The 27,776-nt window shown below is 37.5% G+C and overlaps 4 protein-coding genes across 6 annotated transcripts; 1 reads left to right on the plus strand and 3 right to left on the minus strand.

Moving 5' to 3' along the window:
- Positions 1 to 3,677: 3,677 nt before the first annotated feature.
- On the minus strand, positions 3,678 to 7,811 carry LOC132185433 (zinc finger protein ZOP1). The gene is made up of 6 exons (XM_059599209.1): positions 7,574 to 7,811; positions 6,862 to 7,062; positions 6,615 to 6,702; positions 5,274 to 5,369; positions 4,755 to 5,154; positions 3,678 to 3,996 (listed from the first exon to the last, which is right to left on the minus strand). The coding sequence occupies exons 1-5, from the start codon at positions 7,580 to 7,582 to the stop codon at positions 4,790 to 4,792; spliced, it is 759 nt and encodes a 252-aa protein (XP_059455192.1). The 5' UTR covers positions 7,583 to 7,811; the 3' UTR covers positions 3,678 to 3,996; positions 4,755 to 4,789.
- A 2,078-nt stretch (positions 7,812 to 9,889) lies between these two features.
- On the plus strand, positions 9,890 to 11,686 carry LOC132180216 (protein ALP1-like). Its single transcript, XM_059592988.1, has one exon. The coding sequence runs from the start codon at positions 10,163 to 10,165 to the stop codon at positions 11,570 to 11,572; it is 1,410 nt and encodes a 469-aa protein (XP_059448971.1). The 5' UTR covers positions 9,890 to 10,162; the 3' UTR covers positions 11,573 to 11,686.
- Positions 11,687 to 11,896: 210 nt separating this feature from the next.
- Positions 11,897 to 15,537, minus strand: LOC132180180 (pentatricopeptide repeat-containing protein At5g39710). 3 transcript variants are annotated; one of them, XM_059592986.1, is made up of 2 exons: positions 12,907 to 15,537; positions 11,897 to 12,568 (listed from the first exon to the last, which is right to left on the minus strand). In XM_059592986.1, exon 1 carries the CDS (start codon positions 15,416 to 15,418, stop codon positions 13,163 to 13,165), a length of 2,256 nt encoding a protein of 751 aa, XP_059448969.1. In that variant the 5' UTR covers positions 15,419 to 15,537; the 3' UTR covers positions 11,897 to 12,568; positions 12,907 to 13,162. The 3 variants fall into 3 exon arrangements, with proteins under 3 accessions (XP_059448969.1, XP_059448970.1, XP_059448968.1); XM_059592987.1 differs by having other exon boundaries at positions 11,897 to 12,571; XM_059592985.1 differs by having other exon boundaries at positions 11,897 to 12,693.
- A 1,102-nt stretch (positions 15,538 to 16,639) lies between these two features.
- Positions 16,640 to 25,667, minus strand: LOC132181658 (CDPK-related protein kinase-like). Its single transcript, XM_059594902.1, has 11 exons — positions 25,048 to 25,667; positions 21,550 to 21,680; positions 21,206 to 21,247; positions 20,995 to 21,103; positions 19,379 to 19,457; positions 18,993 to 19,289; positions 18,776 to 18,888; positions 17,711 to 17,818; positions 17,536 to 17,598; positions 17,259 to 17,426; positions 16,640 to 17,170 (listed from the first exon to the last, which is right to left on the minus strand). The coding sequence occupies exons 1-11, from the start codon at positions 25,582 to 25,584 to the stop codon at positions 17,030 to 17,032; spliced, it is 1,788 nt and encodes a 595-aa protein (XP_059450885.1). The 5' UTR covers positions 25,585 to 25,667; the 3' UTR covers positions 16,640 to 17,029.
- Positions 25,668 to 27,776: the final 2,109 nt, after the last annotated feature.

The following is a 27,776-nucleotide window of genomic DNA, read 5'->3' on the forward strand; positions in this document are numbered from 1 at the left end:
TTTGGATTTAGTCTCATTTTGCTTATTAAGTCTTTAATTTGATAACTACGTTTTATTTTGAACTGTTTAAGTGTAGGATTGCCAAAGGTTTTCTGGGCTGAGGCAGTTAATTATGCATACTTCATCACCAACCGATCTCTAACTGCTGGAATAGACTTCAGGATTCCAGAGGAAGTATGGTCAAGTAAACCGGTTGATTATGCTATGTTGAGAATACTTGGTTGTTCAGCATATGTTCATGTGCAGAGTGGAGAACGATCGAAATTAGATTCAAAGTCAAGAAAATGTATTTGTCTTGGTTTGGAATCTAGTGTTAAAGGCTATAGGCTCTGGGATCCAGTCTCAAAGAAGAAGATTGTTATTGGAGACGTGGTGTTTGATGAGGCCTATATGTTAAGAAAGGTTGAGGGTGAAGCATCGACTAAGAGCCAGAAAGGGAAACAAGTCGTGGAGGTGGAGCTTGATGAACAGCGTTCACTCACGGACATATTTGATGACGAAAAATCATCAAGAGATTCAGAGCACCGAGAAGAGCCTTATTCTTTAGCAAGAGGCAGAGAGAAATATGATCGAAAAGCACCGGAGAGGTATGAAGTTGAGGACATGGTTTCCTTTACTTTGACAACTGGTAGTGGAGTCTCATCGTCTACTCAGAATGGCATGCCGATAGAGGTGGAGTTACTACCGAATTGTAAAGCTTGGGAATCGATATAATTGCTAATGGAAAAGAAGGCTAAAGGGTACAGATGGGTTTACAGAAATAAAGAGCCAACAGAGAAAGTTGTGTGGCCTAGGGGATTGGCAGAAAAGCATAGTAGTCTGTCTAAACTAGGTCCTTTACTCAAGTTCAAGAGGTGCTTGGACTTAAGTGTCACTTGTGGATTGTGATAGCACTTAGGCGCTTGGGCGGAGGCATCAGAAGGAGATTCGTATTGTTGCGACTTGATGGGTTTCAAGTCAAGGTGGAGATTGTTGACATGGGTGACTTATAACCCATCAACTATGTGGGACCCTTCGTGTGGCTAATTGGTTTTGGAGTTTACTTGCATATCTATGAAAGGAACGTGGTAGTGTCTTTTACTTGGTGAAATGTCACATGGGCCCTGCAAGAAAAGTCCTTGCTAGAGAAGGAGAGGAATTGTGGAATAGAAGACCTACGGTTCTCTTTTACACCGACTTATAGTTGTTATAAAAGCAAGGGTTCAGTCCTTTGTAAATAGGCTTCACAACACTAGCGCCGCAACCTTGGTTTTTGGGTGTGGGAAAGACTGTGAGTTTAGGTTATGTTTTCTTTCTTCTTGGCAATGGAGAATAGCAAGAAAGAGGAAAAAAAAAAGAAGCCTTGTGAAGCCGCATAGTGAGAGAGAAAAATATAGAGAGACCAATTATTATCGTATCCCAATAAAAGAAGAAGAGTTTGTATTTCTGTCTTTTGTATTCTTTTGGAGAATAATCTTTATTGTGTGATAGTGAGATTTTGGTGTATTGAGGTTTTGGGTCTGAGTGATTTTCTCTCTACTATATTTTGTACTCCATCTTTCATAGTGAATTTCTTCGTGATCACCTCCGCCAGTGTACGTACCTCACATTGAGGGAACCACTTAAATCTTGGAATTATCTTGTGTGTGATTGTTCTTGCCTTATTTAACCATAATTGTGATCGTGTGTTTTTTGCACAACAAAAATGATTCCGATAAGATCAGGCTGGGCTATATAGCTTCAAACTCTCACATGACCGCACTGTCATACCCAGGCGTCAAAGAATGCAGTCTTGTGTGTGATTGTTCTTGCCTTATTTAACTATAATTGTGATCGTGTGTTTTTTGCACAACAAAAATGATTTCGATAAGATCAGGTCAGGCTATATAGCTTCAAACTCTCACATGACCGCACCGTCATACCCAAGCATCAAAGAATGCAGTCCTAATATGTATTTACAATGAAGTTACATGAAACAAGATAGTTGCTTGATAATTCAAACTTTTTACATAATGAGGGGTTAATGAAACACATTCAAAAGCAGTGAACAAGATATTATGATTATCATAGAGACAATTAATGGAATGGTTACCCCAGCACACTGAAGCCAAAAAGTCGCTATCTTCTCTCTCCTTAAAAGATATTTGCCGCTTGAGGAGGAGGGTAAACCTTTTGGTTCCCTCCTCCTCCCACCTCACTTACTACTCTATGCTTTTCTCTTTACTGAGTTTCTCTCTTTATGAGAGAACTCTTTTCTCTCTAGAGTTTTCTCAAGATTCTCTAGTCTCTTACGAGGTTTTATTTATTGTTTTTGACAATTTATCCCCGTACCTCCAAAAAATGCAACCACAGTCTTTCCCCCACGCTGGCCACACCTTCCTCCTTGCCAGTCGCCTTCTCCACCGCGTCGCCGATCGGATCTGTGAAGTTTGAAAGATGGGTTTTTTCAAAATCAGATCTTCCTTTCTTTGCGTGGACCGGATCTCACGCATCGGACAATCTCCTCACGAAGCTCTCCTTCGCCGAAGCTAATATTGTATGAGTTATTTCTTTTATTTCCTGTGTTTTCTGTTGTTTACATATTATTAACCCGAACTGTTTGGGCTTCAAATTCTTTGTCTGTGTTTGAGATCCTCTTTCCACTGTTCTTGCTCTTCTTAATCTATTTGGTTTCCTTGGAAGCCGAATTAAATCCAAATTGTCATCTCTTAGTCTATTTGGCTTCTTTGGAAGTCGGATTAAATCTAAGTTTATAGGGGTTCTTTTACTCCCGATGGTTTTATCCATCATAGTAGGCCACGGCTGTCAAAAGTTGCATTCCCAAGTAACTGTCACCTTCCTAGATTACCTTCAAAAGTTGCATTTCTAAGTGACTTTCATCTTCCTTGATTATCTTCAGGACTCTGAGATGCTTGTAGTCTATCTTGATTAGATTTTTGTGCTCTCTTATTTTTATTTTGTCTTTTCCTTTCCCTGTATTCTGCATCTGTAACTTGTTTTGTTATTGCAATAAAGTTGTACTTACAAAAAAAGAAAAAATAAAAAAAATAAAGATATTATGATTATCATTTCATGTGGTTATAACCTATTCATGAAGGACATCTTGAACAGAAACAAAGGAAAGTAAAGAATTTGTTAAGTAGAAAAGCCATCAATCCTTGCAAATAAAGCAAATCCAAATGATTCAAAATGATATGTATATTTCGCGTTAGGAAGAACCCTTTTTGTTTGATAATATTCTTTGGGTGGTGCTTTTTGCTTTGATAAGATAAAGGTAAAAGTTGTTTTCTGTGTTTTGTATTTAAAGTTGTCTGTTAATTCTTTTTTTTTTTTTTGCCAAAAAGCAACATGCAAACCCAAAAAGCATTATCTGACAAACCTTTATTTTCAATTGCAAACTTACAACGGCATCAGAGCCCTAATGCATGCGCTAATGTACACGTATCATGTTTAAAGGTTTGTTAAATCCTTAATCTCCAGAAGTTTAAAAGGAAAATCCGTATATCTAAAAATCAGAGATAAATAATCTACAAAGACTAACATAATCACAAAACACCTGAAACAACATACCATAAATCTTTTCTTATGAATTATGATGGTACTGAAGGATGAGCTGCTCCACTTTCTTACTGAAATGTAACTAAAATTCCATCAGTCATATTCAGAGAGACGAGAATCACAGGACAAAGCAAAAAAAAAAAAAAAAACGAATGGTATGAGCTTATTTTCATCCAAAGAGTACAACCTGGAACCCATCATTTGACGCAGCACAACTATGAAAATATTCATGAAAAAAGCTACCAATCAGTTCATACCAATTATACAGATTATTATATTGGGTTCCTTCATTCACCACATCTTCCCCATATTAAAAGCAGTATTAATTAATAAGAGAGTTGGGACGACAGAAACTGGATCAGAAGTCGACATTTTGGGCCATGTTTTGCAGGGAAAAAAAAATCTGGGTTGAATATGCCCTCCTTTTGTCAAAATGACCTCTTCAAACAAATTAAGTACCTGCAAACAGAACGCAGAAATGATAATTTTAAGTCCATCAACTGATTTGTATATTCAATTTCAATTAGAAAAATGTGTTGAAAGGAAATCTCTACAGACGAATTTTCCAAAATAAATCATGGACTATGCCATTTGTTACAAGAGCCCCTGCTCTCCTGTTAAGGACATTTTTGTGGCCAACCCCCATTAAAAATTATGCAAAGTGGTTACCACCAAATCCCAACAATGTAATCTCGGTGCTGTATTTCGCAATCCAGATAAATATTTGTAGATTTGATTCTTGAAATTGCGACACGAGTCAAATGAATTAACTCTCTGATATAGAGCTATGGGGAAGGCACACAAAATGCACATGCACCTTTAAAGCATAAATTCTCTCCATCTCAACCATGTCTCAGGTGAGTTCTATTGGACACATCCCTCCCTTAATTTAATTGCCCCCACAACATTTATCTTGTGAGGTCTATTAGCAGTGGAATTTCCCTTTTTTTCCACTCAGGCCATTTCATTCGCTAGTTATTTTTCAGTGCTCATAACATTTATATTGGGGAGTCAATTAATAGTGGTTAAGTGGTACTTTATCAAACCCATAATCATGAAAACATGATTGTATGGAGGATGATTACTAGGAGGGAAAGATGTAGTTGAGAGCAAAAATTCTGGTTATTTTATCTACCACCTGGAGTAGCATGTCGACTTATATATTAGAATTTAAGTTGAGATGAAAATATGGCTGAAATGAAAATATAAAAGCATACCCGTTGTATCAAGCAGAGGAGCTTCAGCGTCCAAATCAAAGAGGCCTGTAGAGACCAAGCAATGGTTTCTCTCTATCTTCAACTCTCTTCTTTGCAGCCGCCCTTGCTTTAAGGGCAGCTGCTTCTTCTGCGGATATAGCCTTAGGCTTCCCATCTTGCCTCTTTCTCTTCCCAACAGCAAGTGATGATGGAGCACCTTTAACAGATCTCATGGGGTTTAAAGAAGTTGAAACAACAGGCCCAGGTGCTGGCCCATTTTGAACTTTAGCAGCACCTTTATTTTCTGTAATGGGTCCTGCTACTGAAGCTGCCGGTGGCTTTTTTGAAGTGGGTTGTCTATGTTTAGAATTTGAGGAAAACTGAGGCGTGGCATATGCCTCTTCCTGTGTCACCCACTTGCCTGTTACATTCTCTCCTTGTTAGTATATCACTAACAACATACATCCTTAAAAAAGTATCTTTATAAGAGAGGAGAAGAACATAGCACTAAGTAAAGAATCCAATTCTATGGCTCCGTACCTATTGCATCAGAATAGTAAAAGCCTGAGTTTGGGTCATAGTAGAAACCATTGCTTTGGTTGTAATAGTAGCCTGAAGTGCTATCATTCTCCCATTCTGTCATCATTCACAGCTGTATCAGTTTGAAACAGTGCCACAATCAAGAAAAGAATGATTCATGAACTGCTAAAATAATCATGCTCGTTATTTATCAAAATAATAATAATAATAATCATGCTCATTCTAAGAAAAGGAGAACTAAGTCCCTATTTGGTAATTTGGAACAACATTGGACTGGAGGGAGATGAAACTTCTGTTAAAGGACATATATATTTGGCCCACTCATCATATGGCAACTGGAAAGTTAATCATGATCTTGCTGGCTTTTTGAGCGGTGATGAAAGAAAAAGCCTTAAATATGAAATATAAGTTGACTTAAGAAACTCAAGTTTATTTCACATAAGTAGACATTGCTGGTTGATTGTTTTTTTTTTTTTTTTTGATAAGTACATTGCTGGTTGATTGTTCGCTCTCCTGAATAGCACTTACAGTTGCTAACCTGCCCAAGAAGAGAAAAAAATGAGAATAACCAACTAAGGTTGAGGCAAGCTGATAAATAGGCTGTTCTAGCTCAACTTGTTCGCATTTGAGACATGCCAAAATTGGAACATTGGTCCAATTAAACTCTAAGCTGGCTTGCCAGTCTAAATGAGCCTGTAATCAGATTTTTAAAGTATAATCTAGAGTTCCTATCCTTCTTAGCGCAAAATAGTTATAGAACACAGTCCAGAGTCTTACCGGCTTAATAGTGAATCAGATTGATAATTATATGTTAAAGTATATTCTATGGTTAACCATCTTATAGAACTATGGAATTATGACAGTACAACTGCATGGAGTTTTACATCATCAATCCAGGATCCCAATCCAGGATCCTAATCAAGATGAAACTAGTATTTATCATGGTTGGCTTGTTAAACAATCCCTTTACTGTAGCTTGATCTCGTCTTGTCTAATCACAATACTTGCCTAAGTAGCTTAATTGTGAGTTAAGCTCAAGTAGTTGGGTTGTCTATGAGCAGCTTAGTTCATTTGATAGCCCTACCCAGCTGAAAAATAAAACTCAGGACCATACACCTTGACAGCTAATGACTCAAAAGCTGACCTTTTAGGCTTTTACTTCAGAAAAGCAGATCAGATTGCCAATGACATCTTCACATGCACGGCTTCTCCTAAGTTAGTAAATTCCCTATCATGTTAATGATAAGTAATCACATCATCTTACACCAAAAACTGCAACTATACTAGACTAAAATCCAACACCACAACAAATTGTGAAATCTATGCACTTGCTCTCATTACCTTCATCTTGAGCATTTAATGCTTGGGCATTAGATTCTCTGGCCTCTTGAAACTTTGCTATATCCTTCTGATAGCTACGTTTAGCTTTCTGCAGACATTCAGGATGAAAGTAAAACAATAAGCAACATTGGCAGCATATGAATTACCATAACAAACCGAACCAATAACCACCACCATCCGAAGAGATGTAACGATATATATACATAATTACTTATCAATAAAAGCAAATGGTGTTCTAAATACTCACGGCTTCGATTTGCTCAATGGCATGGACTGCTTCTTTTTGTGCCTTTTCCTTGGCAGCGCCCTCTTTTCGCATAGAATCAAGCCTCTTGGAAACATTATCCTTGTGGCGTTGACCAAGCTCATGATTTCTAATGCTGGATGGATTGTTTGATATGAAGATTTTGCAGAAGTCGCACCATTTGTTGCCCTGGCTAACCCAATACTGGAAATAAAACAATAAAATCGAAATGTTAGTGGCAGCCAGGCAGCCTTATGTCAAAATGTACAGCCCAAGCTTTAGAAAACATTAGCGAAAACAAAAGGGAAAAAAAACACAGACAAAAAAGAAGAATTTTCAGAAAAATGAAACGAAAACAAAAAAACAATGATAAAACCCTTAAGAGACATCCGAGTTAAATTTGAAAACACTTCTGAAAGACACAAACTTGCCAATAAATGCAAGGGATGTTTCTTGTTGGGAAGTATAATCATAAAGTGTTAAAATTCATGATAATAACCACGTCTGAGAGCATTAAACAAAATTAAATCCCCTGGGAAGAAACCCAAAAGAAAAAAACTCAAACTTCATACTCGTAATCGAAAAACTCACTCTTTGTTTTCCCAATCAATGTTCTAGAATTGCATTACAAGCAAGACAAAATACAATTACTACTACTACTAAAAAAATTTACAAGTAAACCAAAGAGGATGTAATCAAAGCAAATACATTATACCTCAGTCATAGCTGCGAATTGGAGTTGGCGAAGATGATAGGAGAGAATTGGAAATGTCTGAACCCTAATTAGGGATAACCGATTGCCTGCCCGAGCTTGCAGATAATTCAAATTGTAGAATGGGCAGCCCTAATTCATTACTTGTTGAATTTGAAAACAATCCCGTAGGAATGGTTCCGTTCAATACAAATTAAACCCTAATCTCTTCTTCCTCTCTCGGGTATGGGAGGGTTCTTGCTTTTGCTTTTCCTTTTGCCTTTGTGTTTTGATAGGTTATATTATATTATCACCTCAAGCAGCTGGGCCGGCCTGAATTCTAAAGGGGCCCGGTTTTTATTAAATACTAATTATATTATATGAGAAATTCTTTCTTGTATTCTTTAACCTTTTTCCAATCTTTTCATTTTAAAAATCAATCATTTGTAAATTCTAGGAATCTAAGACCTTGTTGGGTTCACAAAATGTGTATTCCATTAAGAAAAAAGAATAATTAATATTAAGAATAGACGAGAATGAAATGGAATAATTAGTCATATTCATTAGTTCAGTAACAACATTTCTATTCTAATTGAAATTGAATCAAAAAAAAAAAAAAAAAACTCACTTTTCATCATTCTTTTATTAAAAAAAAAAATCTCAAATTAATATTTTTTAAAAAAATTGTTGAATTGCAGTAGGTGGCCGACCACCCCTTTTATATATATAAAACAAATTTAAGGGTTGAAATAAAAATTTGAAAAAAAAAATAGTTTTTTTTTTTTTAGAAAATATTGTCTATTTATTAAGGAATATGTATTCCTCTCATTTTTTAGAAGGGAATACTCATGAGAGAAGCCACTAGGATTATGTTTATTTCCTTTATAAGTATTTCTCTTTTATAAATAAATTAGTTTATAATGTAAAAAACAGATTCAATTGAATTATTATGAAGTCAGAAAATTTTTCTCAAACATTCTGTTGAGTTTATTTTTCTCTTAAGCTTGCGGCCTTATTTTATCTGTTAGTTAGAAGATGCAAATATTTTTAATTGTTGTTACTAAATCTTCCGCTATGTCAAATTTGGACAGCAAATTACTAGGAATATGAATCCTTATATGTATTAAATGGGAAGTTTTGGTAGAGGTATGGCTATGGAGTATATATAGACCTTGCATTTAGTATATTGAGGCGGTTTTCAAGAAAGTCCTACTTCTACTTTAATTTGTTTCTTCCCTCGAATATCCAAAAACACTTTTTTTTTTTTTTTTTTTTTTGGTTCCAAGTAAGGTAACTATTACATTAACAAAATAAAGCTACAAAAGGAGGGTGGGGAATCCCAATAAACAACCCAAACACAGTAGTTACAATGCTATAAACTAAGACTAAAATAAAAATGGAAAATTGAAACTGATTCGATCCCATAATTCTTTAACCAAAAAGCCATGGAGAGGGTTGTTGTAAATTGATATGTAGTGTTATCTGAAGACTATATACTTGGATTGTGTTGAGGTGGTGGTAAAGATCTCTTTTCTCACTTTCATGTACAAATGAGCATGCTCTCAATGAATCTTGATAAAAAGAGAGGATTAATCACACTTTATTGAGAAATGAGGTGGGAATGTGCATGAAAAGGGAAGAGTTATAACTAAAAACTATATGAGAGGGCATTGCGTGTGCCTCATGCATTGGTCAAGAGACAGGCTAACGGTGGATCTTTGGGGTCGTAGGGAAGCCAATGGAAAGGCGCGTGTGTGGTGGAGGTAAACATGCTAGTAATGTGTGACGTTTTGTCGTTTTCATACAAATTACCGCCAAATTTTATAAGGAGATGATAATCATTTATAAGTATGAGTTTCAATAAGTTATAATTTGGATATGTAAAGTGTAAATCACGAGAAAAAGGTTGTTTGTGGACATGACTGATGTGATATAAACAAATTACATTTGAAAAGAAAAATTAAATGAGCTTTATAACAATAAATATTATCTACAAGTAGCATTTGGTCAAAAACAAATTCTTTGAACACAACATCAATTTTCAAAAATAAACCTAAAAAGAGAGAGAGAGAGAGAGAGAGAGAGATAAGTTACATTTAATTAAGTTGATTTTCAACACACTCAACTCAAATGACTCACCATTGGTTTTCATTTTAAATTCCTTTTTTATGGGAAGTGCTCACTTTTACTACATTAAATTTTAGAATTAATTATATAAACATTAATACTTCATCTTCTTTAATAATTTCTGAAATGGTCAGAAAAATATTTGCAAATTGTCAGTGGATTCGCCACTCACCACCCCCCCAAAAAAAAAGAAAAAAAAAAAAAAAGAAAAAGAAAAAGGCAATGCCTTTGCCCGCTACAGCCGGGCTACCGGAATCGACTCAACAACTCAAGCCGTTTACAAATCAAATCAGTAAACGCTCAAAACCCTCCTCTCTGGCACGGCGGCGCCCCTTTCTCCTCCCAAAAGTGCCGCTCTTCCTTTCTGCTCTCTGCAGCCGCTGCAGCAAATCACAACGAAGCTGCTGACAGGCTCTAGCCGCGATGCCTTGCTCTTAATATCTCTCTGGAATTTAAGAGGAACAGATCTCAGAGGAAGGGTTTCAGATGGATCAGTCATTTTTGTTGATGCTATCGAATCTACTGCACCTGCAGAACTCCCTGGACCCAACCACCTCGTTCCTCTCCTCCACGCTCTCCACCTCTTCGTCCTCCTCTGCCACCGCCGCCACCACCGCATCTGCCACCTCCCCCGGATCCGCCGGTTCCCCAACCTCGTTGCTCTCGACCTCATCCTCCGCCGCGCCTCTCCTTTTCTTTACCATCGCCTCCGTGCTCTCGTTCCTGGCCTCGTCTCGCCCCAAAAACCCTTCGGCCTCCTCTCCCAACCGCTCTTCCCCTCGTCCTCCTGCTAGGCCCCAGTCGTCCTCGGCTGCGGATTTCTCCGTCTCGGCCTTTCGGGCTCTCTCCACGGAGCACATCTGGTCCCTCGAGGCGCCACTCCGTGATGCCCAGTGGCGGTCTTTGTATGGGCTCTCCTACCCGGTCTTCACCACCGTCGTGGACAAGCTCAAGCCACATATTGCTCTCTCTAATCTCTCTCTCCCATCTGATTACGCTGTCGCAATGGTCCTCTCCCGCCTCGCCCATGGCTTCTCTGCCAAAACCCTCGCTGCCCGCTACTCGCTCGAGCCTTATCTCATCTCCAAGATCACCAACATGGTCACCCGCCTCTTGGCCACCAAGCTCTACCCGGAGTTCATCAAGATCCCTGTTAGTCGTAGACGTTTAATCGAGACCACGCAGGCTTTTGAAGAGCTTACCTCGCTTCCCAACATGTGCGGAGCCATCGATGGGAGCCCCATCAAGCTCCATAGCCTCCCCAGCGACCCCAATTTGGGTGCTAATTACAGATGCCGATATGGGTATCCCTCGGTTCAGCTTCAGGTTGTGGCTGATCACAAGAAAATCTTCTGGGATGTGTGCGTCAAGGCGCCCGGTGCGACCGATGATGCCACTCATTTCAGGGATAGTCTTTTGTATAAAAGGCTTGCTTCCGGGGACGTTGTGTGGGATAAGGTTATCAATGTAAGGGGTCACAATGTTCGGCCGTATATCGTTGGGGACTGGTGCTATCCGTTGACGTCTTTTTTGCTCACACCCTTCTCGCCAAATGGAATGGGCACGCCCGCTCAGAACTTGTTTGATGGAATGCTCATGAAGGGGCGGTCCGTGGTGGTTGAAGCAATTGGGCTGCTTAAGGGCAGGTGGAAGATTCTTCAAGATTTGAATGTTGGACTTAATCATGCACCGCAGACGATTGTTGCTTGTTGTGTCTTGCATAATTTGTGTCAGATTGCGAGGGAACCGGAGCCGGAGCAGGAGCCTTGGAAGGAGCCAGATGAGAGCGGGCCTCCGCCTAGGGTGCTTGACAATGAGAAGTCATTTTACTATCATGGGGAGAGCTTGAGGCAGGCATTGGCTGATGATTTGCACCAAAGGCTTTCTTCAAGATAAGACATTAGATGTCTGGGAAAAAAAAAAGGATGATATTGTAACACCTTTGCTTCTCTATGAGGATGTTGTACTTTTTTATCTAGTTCTAACATGCTTCTAATGTTTTATTTGTTCTCTTTATTGCCTTTTCCCCTCCTTTTTAGTCAGCAGTAGAAGTAGATTTTTGGACAAGTTAAATTCAAATGTAATGGCTCCATTCGATATTTATCTAGTTCTAACATGCTTATGATATTGGTGCATGCACCACAATTTTCAAGAGAACTCTAATAATTAAACGTTGAAACTGAAGAATGACTTTCCAGCAATTTTCAGGAGGAATCCAGTATGTTGAGTGTTAGTTTTGCACTCTTGATTCCAATGTCTGTATGTATGGCAAAGGTCGTTAGATATGTTGATACTCTGAAGTTGCTTAGGGAGGAGTTTTCTCCATGATTACCAGTTTAATTTTTAATTTCTTTTCAAAATTTGGTAAGGTTTGCCCGTCTTTTCCATGTTGCTGAGATTCTTATGCATTCATAACATTGCTTTTGTTGCAGTGTGATACTCTTCACCCATCTGTCGTTGAAGCTAGATCTTTCTATACTTCCTGCCTGTTAAACCTTTTTTCCCATTTTGAGAGGAAAAGTATATTGTAATGAAGACACTGCAATTAAATTGCATATATATTTTGTAGGTTTACATTTACAGAAAAAAAAAACAAAAAAAAAAAAAAGGTCATGTAAGCATTGGAGGGCTCTCTCTGCTGTTCCCCCATATAAAACAGCTGAAGTGCACATTATCCACTCTCTAAGCTGCCATATAAGCCACATTGTATTCACATATATATACAAAAAGAAGAAGTTCAATTTCAGCTTCTACACATCCAGCGCTTGCAGACTCCCAAATAGCCACTGCCCTGATTATCACTCTTGCTAGTAGCTCTTCCAACATTGAGCTTTTCTATTCGTACTGCTGACCATCATACCCTTCTTAAAGCTGCCTTCCCATCAATATAGCCTACTTGGGATGAAATGAATGGCATTCAATTACGACATAATGATACCAATTGCTAAACTTAATCTTTAACTCCAACTGAATACCCATTGTATAACATGTCAATCGAATATCTATAGTAATAAGACCTACACAGATTAATAGACTTGCATCAGACAAATCAGGAAAACATATGACAGAAAACGAGATAAATATAACAAACAGCATATCTATATATATATAAAAACTCAGTGACACCACCAGGACTGATTTTGCATTTTTCTCAAAATTAAATTTGACTAAACCCCACAGCAGGTTTTGTATGTACTACCTAAGCAAGTATAGTTCATATTGCCACTTACTTTTCAGACGAGTTGCCGCCAAGAAAAGGCAAATGCAGTCACAAATAAGTAGTGCAAATGGCACTAGAATTAATTCTGTCAGAACCGTGAGGAAGAATGCAGTGAAAGAGAGAAGGTTCCCTTGACATAGCTCTTCCTAGCTCATTGAAGAATTAAACTTGAAGTTAAAGGGACCAGTGCGCTTCAGCTTGCTTCTTCATCATATCCTCTACTGAACATAAAACATGTGCTCAGTCATCTCGCTATAAAACTTATCTCAACCCCCAGCATAAGTGGATCTCCCACCATTTGGAAGGAGGCCATCCTTAGCCATCTCAGTAAGCACATTAAATACTGCATCCATGTTCCCTTCTTTAAGGTTAATTTCAACAAGTACTTTCGCAAGTTCAGCATCAGTGAGCCTACAACTTCTCAATATGTTCACTATGACCTGATTCAACTCCTCATTCATCCCTTGTATGAAAAGGGCTTTAACCAGAGCAATAACAGTCACAGTATGAGGAACAAAACCAGAATTCAACATTTCCTTGTACAGATTATATGCCTTCTGAACATTTCCATTTCTAGAATGCCCATGTATAATAACATTATAAACTGCTTCGTCAGGCTTGTGGTTCCTCTGAATCATTGACTGAAAAACTTGATCTGCTTCATTCATCAAACCCTTCGTACAAAATCCCTTTACAAGACCAACCACACCCTTAAATTCAATGTTACTACAGTTTTCTATCAGAGTATCATAAGTGACATCATTTGGGACAGACTCCTCATAGAACAACTTGAGCAGAAGCTTTTTTGCTTCCCTTGTCCGAGCCTGCCTGTTAAGTCCATTAATAAGAACGCTGTAGCTAACGGCATCAGGTAGAAAGCCCTTTTGTATCATCTCATTGTGCAAATGAAGTGCCTTACGTAAGTCCCCTTCTACACAATAGGCATTTATCAAAGTTGTATAAGTAAATTCATCAGGGCGCAGACCCATATTAAACATCTCTTGGTAAAGATCACAAGCTTCAACCAGTCTCCTTTGCTGGCAGAGACCTTGAATAAGTGTTGAGTAGGTAATGGAATCAGGTAAAAGACCCTTCTCAACCATCTCCAGCTTCATCTGAAATGCCTTCTCTACCTCCCCATTTCGGCAAAACCCAGATATGATAGTACTATAACTTACCACATCTGGAGCCAACCCTTTCTCCACCATATCTCCTATCACTCCTCTGGCCTCTTCCATCCCCCCCAAAATGCAGTGTCCATTAATAAGGGCATTGTAAGTCACAATCGAAGGTGAGAATCCTCTCATGCTCATTTCATCTAGAACCCGGTAAGCTTCACTCAAGAAACCCTCCTGGGAGAACCCATCAATCAATGTCGTATATGTCCTCTCATTTGGTCTAAGTCCTCTAACGTGCATCTGATCAAAAAACTCCATCGCACGATTTAAATTCTTAGACTTACACATATTATTAATCAATGCTGTATAAGTAACAACATTTGGAGACAATCCATTCCTCACCATCTCCGCATGCAGAACAAGCGCTTGGTGAAAATTACCTTCCTTACAATAACCATTGATAAGTGTATTAAATGTCACCTCGTCGCAAACTAAACCCTTTCTACTCATCTCCTCAAGTACCTGACTTGTCTCCTTCATCCTTCCCTCTCTACACAACCCATTGATCACCACATTATATGAAATCAAATTCGGCTCCAAGCCCTTCAATGCCATCGACCTTAACAACCGGAACGCCTCATCAACCTTCCCCAACTTACAATTCGCATCAATCAACGTATTATATGTAACCACATTCGGCAAACACCCATTCCTCTCCATTTCGCCGAAAAATCTCAAACCCATTTCCAAATTCCCCGCCCCACAAAAACCTCTAATCAAAATATTATAAGTATACACATTCGGTGACACTCCAATCCTAATCATTTCACCAAACACCTCCTCTGCAAACTTAACCGACCGTTTTGCCCTAATGACCGCATCGAGAATTGCATTATACGACAAAATACCGGGCATAAAACCGTGGTTTTTCGCTAAATTGACAATGTTCAAAGCCTTGTCAATCAACTTCACGTGGGAATAGGACTTTACCACCAAGTCGAAGACCGCCGAGCTGGAGTTGCAGGAATGGTACGAGTCCTTGAGGCAGTGAAAGACCAAATCGCCGGCGTCGTCGACGGTATTGAAGGCCACGTCCTCGGCGAGGGTCTGGGCAGTCTTGTAGAGCTTGAAGCGGGTGAGAATGTGGAGGGAGAGGCACTTGCAATGGATGTTGAAGAACTGGTGGGGTTTGGCCCAGTTAAGGAACTTTAGGATTAGGGTATGGTCGAACTGGACCTTGAGAAGTAAATAGGAGGCCGCTTCAGGGGTGAAATTGGAAGAGAGAGAGTTGAGCTGGTGGGTGTGGCGTTTGAGGTATGTGATCGCTTTGTCAGCGAGAACGGCGTCGGAGGCAGAGCAGAGTGAAGAAAGTGGACGGTGATTTTGGGGTTTCAGGAAGGGCATTTCGGGAATCGGCGAGCTAGGGTATATCAGAGACAGACGCTGGGCGGAAACACATAGGAGACAACCTTAGGCGCGGCACTTCTCACTCTCAGCTTTAACATTTCAATTTTCTTTTTCTTTTTTGGGGATTGGGCAATAGAGCTGTCAAATGAAAATAATGGTCATTTCTGTATTTTTAGAAAATAATCTTTACATGGAACAAAAAAAGAAAAATGAAAATAATGGTCATTGATGACAACTCTCCAAGCTCTCATGGCTGAAACAGAAGCTTTGGAATGGGATAATCCAGACCAACTGAATATCCATGATGGTAATCATACTACTCGAGGGATTTGCATTTATTGGTAAACTTTTAGCGCCTCTTAACATGTACCATGGAGCACCTCAATCCATGGAGGTTTTGGCTCTAAACAAAGTATTTATTTATTGTTTCATTTGAAAGTCATCTGACTCGTATTTTCACTCAAAGACTTTGGAATGTTCGAGGCTCTCTTCTCCTTTAGCCTTGGTTTTCTGACTTAACTATTGATGAAGTTAAACTTCTTTTCTATTCATTCTGGGTGCAAGTGCATAATCTCCTACATCAGAATATGACAACAAAAAATGCCATTAAGATTGGCAAAGGGATAGGTAAGCTTTTGGAATAAAACAATAATAATTTCTCAAATCTTATTTGTTGTCAATTTATCCCTTTCAAAGTTGAAATCAACACTTCGCTACCTCTTACTCCGGGCTTTTATATTTCTCGTTCAGGTATGAAACCTCGTTGAGTCAGCTTCAAAAATGAAAGGTTAGATGATTATTGTATTCTTTGTGAACTCATATATACTATGACACTTAGTCCATTAAACTATCATTTAAACAAAGTCTTCCAAAAATATCCTCGTTTTGACACTTAAAAACTAAATTTAATTTACTCCTTATATTAATCAAAAATATTTTTTTGGTGGCTAGAGGGTGGTTTGCTGCCACCCGCCCCCATGGGGATTGCTTGCAATCATAGGGGTAGCTCGTTGTCCACCCTCACCTTAAATTTCGGTGGCCAAATCGAATGAATTAAATCCATGATTTAAAACCCTCAACTCTAACTCTAACTAATTTTGCATTATAATTCATATCGAGTTTTTATTTTTATTTTTATTTTTTTAAAAAACCAAAGTGTTTTATTTTCCAGTTATGGAGGCAAACGGGAACCTATCATGTTTTGAAGGCAAATCAGAAAGCACAAGTTCGAGAGATGTGATAAATGAAACATGTATAAATCATCAATAAGAAAATATAAAGACAATATCGTCGCCTGTTCAGGTAAACTAACTACAACTTTACACTGGAATACAAACGGTAACTAACTCCCATGGCCTTAGAAATTAACCAATACAAAGCGCCTGCAGTTTCTACAGGGTTCAAACTCCTCTCGAAGAACACTCTCAAGATAGAAGGCTCATCATCTCTGCCGATGTGGGTCGCCTGAAATCTAAACCTTCCAGATTTTAATCAAACAGCTCAAGTGTGTGTGTATTGACAAGTCCCATGCATTTCATTTGGCTGAAAAGGCATGCATAGAGAGAAGCTGTCATTCCCGACAGATACTACTGCATTATTATTATGTCTTCATTGAGCCTTTGCAAGGGTTCGGGTAGATACGCCATGCAACAACTTGACAAACCCCATAAAGCTTAACTTCCCGTCGGTGTGCCTTATCCAGTCGTTAAGAACAGCGTGAACGGGAATGGAGGGACCAAGGCCAAGCTCCTGAAACAGTGGTCATAGTTCTAATGAAAGACTGAAATGTGACATAACCACAAGAAAATTTCTTATACTGAAGAAAATACCAACTTACTGAAGCAAGTTCTTCAATGACAATCGCCCTGTTACCATCCTTGTCGAAAAGTTCGAATGCACAACGGGCGTGTTGTTCCCAGTGGTCAAGCGCCTCCAGCTGATGCACACTTAATGCAGCTGCACAGAACTCTTCAAAATCCATTCTTCTGTATTGAAGTGCATTCAGCTGTCATGGCATAAAAATTCAAAAGTAGGAACTTTATATAAGCTATAACCATATAACCATATAAGATATTGAGCATCTACACAAACAATTAGCAAAACTGGGTTATTACCGACGCAAGAAAATCAGTGATGCGAGACTCCTTCATTGCATCTGTTGCATTTTTCATCAAGGCCTGTCCAGAACATTTGACCAACAAACACTTCAACTATCTGGTTATTCAATCTGCTGCTGCTGCTGCTGTGTGTGTGTGTGTGTGAGTGAGAGAGAGAGAGAGAGAGACTGACCATCCTAATATTGTCGAAGGTAATGCTGCCATTTTTGTTCGGCTCCAAAAGGGCAAATTGCTCCTTCAGATAAAAGAGTTCATCTACAGTCAATGTCTTAGCCAGGGCCTGCAAGAGGGACAAAGATGGTAAAGGTTTGTTAAAATGTATGCAATCAAAATCCAGAACTTTGAATATTAAAACATGTTCTAATGTATTAATTATAAAACATCTTCTGATGCATTAAACAAGGCCCTGGTTTCAGAACTCTGGGAAGTCCATAAAAAGTTAAATTTTAACATTGCATAGGTATGGAAGAAAAATGAGTACGTAGTCCCTCCATCCCAAAAAGATAATAACTATTATTTTTTTTTCTTTCTTTTTTGGGGGTGGGGGGCTTGTCATGCCAGCTTTAAAAGATAGTAAATAACATTTTAGGAATAACACTATATTTTACACTATATTTTACCTTTTCATTAATAATCGAGTTCTTTCAGACCACATTATCTATTTTGAGACCAGAGGAATACATACGTACATACATTGTATATATAGGTAGCTCTCCTACTTGTTCCGATACTCTCTTCACTTTGGTAGTGGTGAGCAACTAAGTTTGACATGATTATTTTTGTAGTTCATGTAAAAAGGAGAGATAGAACATGTTCCTTGATCACATTGGTTGTCTTTAAGGTTTTAAACTAATTCAGCATTACAACATGAGTGCAATTTTTCTACAAGATTAAATAAGAGGGAGAAGAGCTTAGGCAAGTTTAGAATGCTATACAAGTAGTTGTCAAATTTGAAGCAGGAACGTTTAACCATCTTAAATGACAAAAAAATGCAGTTTAAAGAGGAAGTGATTATGCATTCTATTAATAATGTAATGGGACAAAATATAAGAAACAAAGATTTTAATTCTAGAATTTTGACTTGTAGAAACAATAGCTCCATCCATTTGAAAAGGATCAATTACTAATTCAATCAATTTGGTAAGAAATTCAAGCATGAAGTACTTTCTTTCCAGCAGGGGAACAGCCTTAAGAAAATAAGGTTTTTATTTTTTCATCAGTATAAATATATACACACCCTTAAAGCAGCCTTACGCAAGGGTGACGATCGCATATAAGCCTTCATAAGCCTAAATATTAATATGTCAAGAGGGACTTTTACATCACTATAAGTTTGGATCCAAGGATGACCTGCACACAGAAAAGAAAAGAAACGAGAGAAAGAAAGATTATGGTTAGGAAGATAATGCTAGAAAGTAGAAACCTAATAATTTTAGTACAAAATGAAAACTCACTAAGCGCCTGAGCAGCTGTCATTCGTTTTCGTGGGTCCTTATTTAACAGCCGCTTGACAAAGTCCTTTGCTTCTGAAGATAAAGAAGGCCAAGGTGCTTCATCAAAACTTGGATCAGCTTTCAAGACCGCCCTAAAAATTCCAGATTCATTCCTAGCCCAAAATGGCCGACTACCACATAATAGAATATAAGCTATTACGCCTATACTCCATACATCAGCCTCTGTACTATAAGACCTATGTAGAACTTCAGGGGCAACGTAATATGCACTTCCGACAATGTCATTAAGCCTTTCATCTGTAAGCCACCATAAGCATTAAAACTCCATTGAAATTCTCAGGGCTGGAAGATTGGTAGTAAATAGGGACTCATATGAATTGACAAACCTGGCTTGACAAAATCTGATAAGCCGAAGTCTATGGCTTTCAACTTGGAGTTCTCATCCTTGGAAGTATACAAAAAATTCTGATCCAGGAAAAAGCCATGTTTTAGATGGAGATATAAAATTAAAAACAAAAAACAAAAAACAAATCAAAGTTTATAAGCCCAGATTCAGTTACTGATTATCAACCATGAAAAGGAATTGTGTATTATGTTATATGGACAGGCAGTATGGTCACTTTTGATATCCTTTTTCAGCATCATAATAGTGCAAATTAGCAAGGCCATCCTAGTGGAGAGAAAACATGCATGGATTTTTGTTTTGCTTTTCAATTTTTAACTAAATGATATATCAAGAAGAATGACAAAAGGCAGATACAATAATCATGCAAGTAAGAGCAAGTTAAAATTAATTAATAAGATTGTCAAGCTGCTCAGTTTAAGACAATGACTAACTCGATTGTAAAAGTGACTTAAACTGACACTTGGAGCAATAAAGGATAAACAAAAACTCCAATCATTTAATTCTCTATGGCTTTGAGGATTAGCATATGGAATATCTCAAATTTTCTAAGACAGCAGTGTAGGAGAAGATATAGTACTCTTCACTGTAGTTCAGAATACTCTACAGAAACCCAGCATGCTGCGTAAAATATAATTTTAAACAGGCAAGTACATCATGTTTCTTTTTCGTTCTTTTTGACACATTCATCACAAAACAAGCTAGTTCTTTTTGACACATTCATCACAAAACACGCTAGTCACGGTACTAACAATACTAAGTCTAGTAGTGTAAACTTAATACCACTTATATATCTCAGCTAAATATGCTCTTCTGGCACTTTTATGCAGTTTCAAACTTATATGGTTCATATTACTGAGTATGAATCTGCAGCAAAATCTGTCACAATGGTCAAATCATATGAGTAAAAACAGGTAGTTCACTGTTCTACATTTGACAGGGGTAGGCAGACAGAAGTTTCAAAGGTTACATAACTTTGGCTAAAGAATTGATTACCATGGTAATACACAATCCAAAATATAAAATTACTTAAGCTTTTCAATTATATACCAAGGTACATATTAACTGCTAAATCACAATGCCTGTCAACTAGTTTATAATAGACCAAGAAAGAGATGGGAGTAGACGGTGAGCGGTTAGTCACGTAACTGATGTTCAGATGATATCAAGCATATAAATTGAAGAAAACATGCAGGTAACAACTTGAATGTACAAATTCATTTAGCGGCCTTTTGAAAATCCCAAAAACATAGTCAGCTGAACATGCACTGACCAGCTTTTGACTCTCTTAGTTTGGTAAAGGCAAGCATGCTGTTTGAAAGTTAATAATTTTGGCAAAATTGCATTGCACTAAAAACAAATCTTAACTTAGCTCAAAGCATATAGCGCAATGAATGAGAGTGGCAACATTTGGTCCCCCACCAGAAATCTCCTAACAGACCCTTTATCAGGCCAATTCTTAGTCTAGAAAACTCTCAAATCAGTATCTCCGTCAATATTTGCATTCCCTACAACCATCCATTTTTAATAAATGCAACCCTCAAGTATGCATCTCATGATATAATTGCATGAAAAGGAAAAGAATGGGAAATGTTCCACCTCCGGTTTAAGATCTCGATGCACCACACCCTGAAGATGACAAAATGCAACCACATTCAGTATCTGTACCATGACAGCCTTTGCCTCATCTTCTGAGTATTTTCCACCCCTACAAAAGTAAAAGAATAACTAGTTGACGACTACAGTGATGCACATCTGAAAGCCCAGGAGAACAAACCTATAAAAATAAAGAAATAAAACAAATGACTACCTTGAAAGTATTCTGTCTAGAAGCTCCCCTCCTTCACATAACCTGAAATATTCACAATAAGAATTAAATTCCATAAGGTCGAAGGTCTAGTACAATGCAGTGAGCAATCATTCCAGCGACTTCTATGTTATAAAATCGTATTTAGTCAGCCACAATTACAGATACCATATGCTTGTATTTGAGAGAGGCACAAGAATATTGGTAAATAAATAAAAAAATTGTTATAAAGCCCTCATGAACCATCCATAGAAACATAAATTCATCATTCATGTCAACCAGTTATTATTTATATGAGCTGCAGTAAAACATTTTATGTCAAAAAGCAGAGTCTGTTCCAAGCTTACTCCATTACTATGTAGACATTATCGTGGTCTTCAAATGCATCATAGAATTGTACTAGATTGTTATGTCCTGTCAAGGCTCGCAATATTTTCACCTCCCTTCGCACATCTTCAATCGCAATTGCTGATGTCATCTGGCAACAAGGATTAGAACAGCATGAAAAAATAACAATGAACAACCCATAAATGAGCACTATAAAATTTTGTTAAATATTTCAAATATCCAGTTATCCACCAACTCCCAAAAGTTTACTAAACTGTAAAAAAAAAGACCATATGAATAAAATTTTGGAAGCTAACCAAGATGTAAAGAACCAAAGCAGCCCAAAAGGTTATAAGAAGCCCTTTACTTATCCACTAAAGAAAAGGTCATTAGAAATTCTAAAAGACACATCATATCAGATCAATACATTGTTTCCACATCCTTCTGTACTGCTTCAAGTGCATCACATCTTCTATTCCTTTTTAATTTATTCAAGCAGGACCTTAAAGTCATTTGCTGTTTAGCATTCCATCAGATGCTACCAGGTCTAGCTTGGACTTCATTTTCAGCCAACAGGATCATGCATCTCTTCTTTCGCTCTCATTTTATCTTTTAGCACTCATAAAAATGAGGTCCTACTAATACCAATAGATTCAAGGGCTGTCTTCTATTAACAAAATTTCATCATAGGAGCTAAACTATGTTCAATGGAGTGTCTCAAGGATTACTTGGAATTCCAACTCTGTTATCCTAAACGAAAAGATTGACTCTCTACTACCAAGTAAATACACTATTCCCGAATGAGCTCATCATCAAAAATAAGTTTCTTTTACCAATCTCTTTACATTAACAATCTTGGGTATCGGCTATGATTACCAGCTCCCTATTTCATTATTCCATTGACTAGCCAAAATAAATATCTGACTAAATCAAAACTACACTAATTTCAACGAAAAATTTATCTCCTGATTATAATTGCCAACTTCCATCTCTGAATTTTTTTTTTTTTTTTTTTTTTATAAGTAACTGCCATCTCTGATTCAGAATAGCTTATAACAGAAACCCAAAACAAAGAAGGTCAACTCCAGAGAATCGTCAGTTGATCACCCATTTGCATTGGCAAGTAGCATTGAAATTGTGGATTGAAGTTTTTCCTCTTTAAATTCCATTCACATGGGCATGGTGCATTTGGAAGTAGAGAAAGCGAAGAACTTTATATGATGTAGAAATTCAGGTTGTACAGTTGAAATTCATTTTTCTCCAGTAGCTACTTTTGCAGCCAATTTCAGGGTTCTTGAACTGGATAATCCTTTCAAACAAAATTTCATACATCTTAGATTGTTATTGTAATTAATGTTACTTGTGTGCGTATATGTTGAGCTTAGACACAGTTTTGATTTCCCAATATCCAAATATCATTATCAATGAATGAGGAGGGAATAACCATGTCAATCATAAAATTATTCTGGATAAATTTGTTTCCTATTAACACTAACTAATCTTCAATGGTTTGAGAGAGGAAGATATGGCAAACGATGAAAATCAAGAGCATAATTTGGAAAGTGCACCAAACTATCTTATATATTTACGTACATTTTAGTCTAACGATTGTCAACTAATTGCAATATGTGGCTTGTTAATTCTGAATTGAATTGAAAATAAAGAAAACATCAATTTAGAAATCAGACCAACAAAACAATTATATTTGCTTTTATAAGATAGCCGCTAAGAATCCATAAACCCATAATTTAATCGAAAACCATCACAATCAGGTATATCAAAGGACATTCCTAAAACACATGCATGTCTATTAAAGATAACTCTTATAAGAAAAGGACAATAATGTATTGTCCGATTCTAGGAACTGTTTTGTGTGCTTTATTCCATAACTGTTAGCTGTATAATGTGCACGTAATACTCCCTCAAAGATTTTTCATTGGATCATGGACAACACTGTCAACGGACAAGGATCCTTTCCATTTTATGGTTAGAATTCAAAGTTAGTACATCTAACGGTGTACATAATTCCATACTATTTAAATTTTTTAAAAGACGTGCTGATATTGACTTCATATACACCGTTAGATGCACCAACTATCCATTTTATATGAAATAGAGAGAATCCTATTCCCACCGTCAACACCATGAAACATGTGGTTGAAACCAATTAAATGGATTGAACTACAAGGGAAGTAGAGTGTGGTCCAATCACATGTTCATATATTCTGTTCCTCCATCTAGAAATGGGACAGTTGACTGATTTTATCCCTTGATATAAAGCTTTTGTCCTTTAATTTAGGTTAACTCTTTGTTCATACAATAATATTCCCAATTATTTGTAACCACCTCATCTTTCACATCGATCAGATCATACACGATTCAAGAGTCGATACAATGTTTCTCTTCTTTTGGAGAAGGTTCAAATCACCACAACAGGGATCTAGTTGCTAACTGACACTTACATGCCTAACCATGTATCTACTCCAGTTCATGTGTGTGACCCAGATACCAGCTTTGGCCAGTTTATGGCAGCTGTAAGTATGGGCCGGTGGTGGGCATTCAATGACTGATTGCGCACATGATTTATCTTTACTGTAGGCCCTTCTTAAGACCCAATTCAAGACCATGACCATTTTCAATGATTAGGTCCTCCCAAACCATTTGGGCGCCGGCTTATCTTGATCCCTTATAGGAACTGTCACATCTCAAGCATCGACAAATTGCTATGGAAAGAAGCCACCGAAAAGAGAAAAAGAGAAATAAACTATAGTTGTATTCCTCATCACACTGTATAGCTTGGTCATTAAAAAGAGTACTATTGAAGGCCAAATGTGATTTAAAAATAAAATATCCCAATCAAGTCCCCTTAGGATAGTAACAAACAACTCAGGCCACTCTGGTGGGCCAAGTGATCATTTCTTACCATTGACCAAGAAAAGAAAAAAAGGAAATAAACAAACAAGTTGGTCACTTTATGCGTCTCCTACTTGAAGTTCAAAACAAATGGAGTCCAAAGAAATTATAATTATGCCCAACATTACCCTCTAGAAGCCTTTTTCCTAAAAAGTAAATGCCTTGAACACACCACCGATTCTCCTAACATCCGCCTCAACCCGCAAATCCCATTCAAACTAAAGGCTAAAGCCTTCAGGATATTCCATCAAGAGAAATGCTACTTTAAGAGTAAGCAATTGACGTGAGAATGAAAATCATCATTAAATTTTGGACGGGTTAATCTATGTTTATATGATATATCAATAATAATTTTCAGTACCACGTCAAGGCACTTGGAGTACACGTAGCACCCAAGAAAATTAAATAATTAAATAATAATAATAAAAAAAAAAAAAAAAAAAGAAAACAAGAAGACCCAGAAAACACAGCTTCCATAACTGCGTACAAGCAAAGGATTCATCCACCAAGAACAACATAAGAAAATGGAATACAAAAAATGCTACAAAATTAACTCTCAACTCAAGAACTAAGACAATCAAAGAATCCAAGTTAAGCAAACAGACCTTGGCTTTGGGGATGACCTTGACGGCGACCTGGTGGCCCTTGAGCTCACCCTTCTTGAACCTGGCGGAGCAAGTGTAGCCAAAGTGGCCTCTCCCAACCTCATCTCCGACCTCCAACCGACTCGTGAACTCCTTGGAGAACCCGAACCGCTTGTCCAGGTCCACCTCACCACCGTCCTCCTCATCCCCCTCCTCCGGTATCGCCGCCGCAGAGGCCTTCGTTCTGCGCCCCTGCCGCCGCAGCAGCACGGCCTTTATGTGCTTCGCCGGCGACGGCGGAGGGAAAGGCCGCCGGAAGAACCGCCTCGGGGTCGAGCTTGCGCTCTTGAGGAAGTGCGCCGGGCTGGGGCTTGGGCTGGGGCTATAAAAGGGGAAGAACCGCGACTTTTTGCCGGTGAGCACTTCGTTTCCGGGGGTGAGAGGAGGGAGTGGCGGTGGCGGTGATTTGGAGTGGTGGGAGGGGGCGTCTTGGTCATTCGGGTCTTCCCTGGAAGCGTAGGGGTTGGGTTTCGATGGCTTGGAGGTGCAACCGCCCATTGTGGCGTCAGAAGCTCTGTGGATTGCTTTTGGTTATGGCATTCTGACGGTGAAGTATTTGAGGGAGTGTGTGTCGGGTTTGGTGAAAAAGAGTAGAACAACTGACGAAGATGATGGTGAGCTGTACAGTCTTACTGGCCACGTGGCATGCACGTGAGCTTTTCTCTTTTACTGTTCTTTTTAGTGGGTAGGGGTGGATCCAATTTCTGATTTCTTTCTGAGTGTGAGTGGGAAACATTTTATTTGGTCTGATTTTTAATTAAATTATATAATAAAATATTAAATAAAATAATAATAATAAAAAAAACCCAGGTCATAAAAACGGAAGAGAAAAATGGGTAACATATTATTAAAAAGAGTTTTTTTTTTTTTTTTTTTTGAAATAATGATAAGGATCCTCCTTTTATTATCGTAAAACTAATGTAACTTCTAAAATCACCATTGAATAAAAAAAAAATAAAAAAATTCAGAGTTTGATGTGACGGTGAGATGGGAGTAGAATATGAGTTGAATATTAGAATTACTCTTGTTATATAAGTAATACTATAACAAGAATTGGTCCAAAAGTTGGCTGGAAATACCATGTCAGCATTATAAGATAACTGTTGGATAAATATGTGATTTCTAGCGAAATACTACACAAACTCCTACTCTTACACTCTCAAGCGCTAGCTTGCCCCCCAAATGATAGTTGTGTCTGCTTTTTACTACAACATTTTTTAATCTCATCTACTTATTCTCTTTATGCAAATAATCGTATCTTATAGTTTTAAAAATAAATAAATTATTAAAATTATAAGATACGATTATTTATTTATTGTTTAAAAAAAAAAAACAAAAAGGCAGGGTTGGGAAGGCATGAGGGGCCATATCATTTGTATTGCAATTTGCTGCACATGTCGCCATTTTAATTAACATGCACGTAACTTAAAAAAGATTTGCATAAACAAAGTCGGTGTTGACGTACCACCCATGTGCCCAACCTCTCCCACCCACACAATGTCACTAATTTGCAATTAAATCTCTAGTTTGTCCCACTTCCACTCATGATTTTCCCATCTACCATGAACCCTAATTTTTAGTATATGATCATCTCACTCAAATATGTGATCCAGTCATCTTTGCTCAAATAAATAAAATAATAATTTGAAATTTAAACTACCATATATTTTGGAAAATTTTAGTTGGTCAAGAAGATGAGGTGTCTTAATGTAATAATAAAAAAAAATGATCACATCAATTTAATCTACCACGTTTTTTTTTTGTTGGTCAAGAAGATGAGGTATTTAATGCGATAAAATAAAAAGTGTCATATCAAATATGCAGATAGTATGGACTTAAAACAATGGCGGAGCCAGACAATTCATATTGGGGGTATCGCTAAAATTTTTTTGAGGGTGCCGAGTGGTAATTTGCGTAAGTAGGAGAGAAGTTTTTTTTTTTTTTTTTTCCTATTTTTGGTACTTGGGTAGGAAAAGAGCGAAAATTAAAAAATTAAAAAATTAAAAAAATTAAAAAGCTTTGCCCCCAAAGCCGCAAGTGGCTCTGCCACTGCTTAAAAACTAATAAGTTTTTTTTTTACTACTTAAAACCTTGATTCAATATGATGCATCTTATATAAAAGAGAAATATACAATACGAAGAACAACAAGAATAAGACGTTATAATATAAATTAAATGATTATATTTATATTTTATTATAAATTTAAATTTTTAAGATAAATGACAATTTAATATATTGTTTGAATTCTAGCTCCGTCATTTTAACATAAATTTCTACTATACTAAAATTCTGGACAATACTTATAATCTCAACTTTCAAGTTCATAGTGTCTAAAGAGTAGTTCAATCGACTGGAGACCACGCCTCATGAAGAGAAGGTCACTAGTTCGAATCCTCCTTTTTCCCTTTTATGTGGACATGTCAAAAAAAAAAAAAAAAAAACTCTTCCAAGTCGATATAAATTTCTGTGAAAAGTATATACAAAACAAAAATACTATGAAAAATAATGTCTTCTTCCGTACGTACGTAAATATTTAGGTCCCACGATTTAGGTGGGCAGTTGATGATCTTGCGTAATGAGACTCGTCAACCTAGGTGCTTTCTTCTCTAAGCATTATCACGTATCATCCCTTTTTTTCTTTTTTTATTTATTTATTTTTTCCATTTTTTATTTTTATTTTAAGAAACAA

This window comes from Corylus avellana, chromosome ca1, assembly GCF_901000735.1.
Source record: "Corylus avellana chromosome ca1, CavTom2PMs-1.0".
In the NCBI taxonomy this organism is placed as follows: Eukaryota; Viridiplantae; Streptophyta; class Magnoliopsida; order Fagales; family Betulaceae; genus Corylus; species Corylus avellana.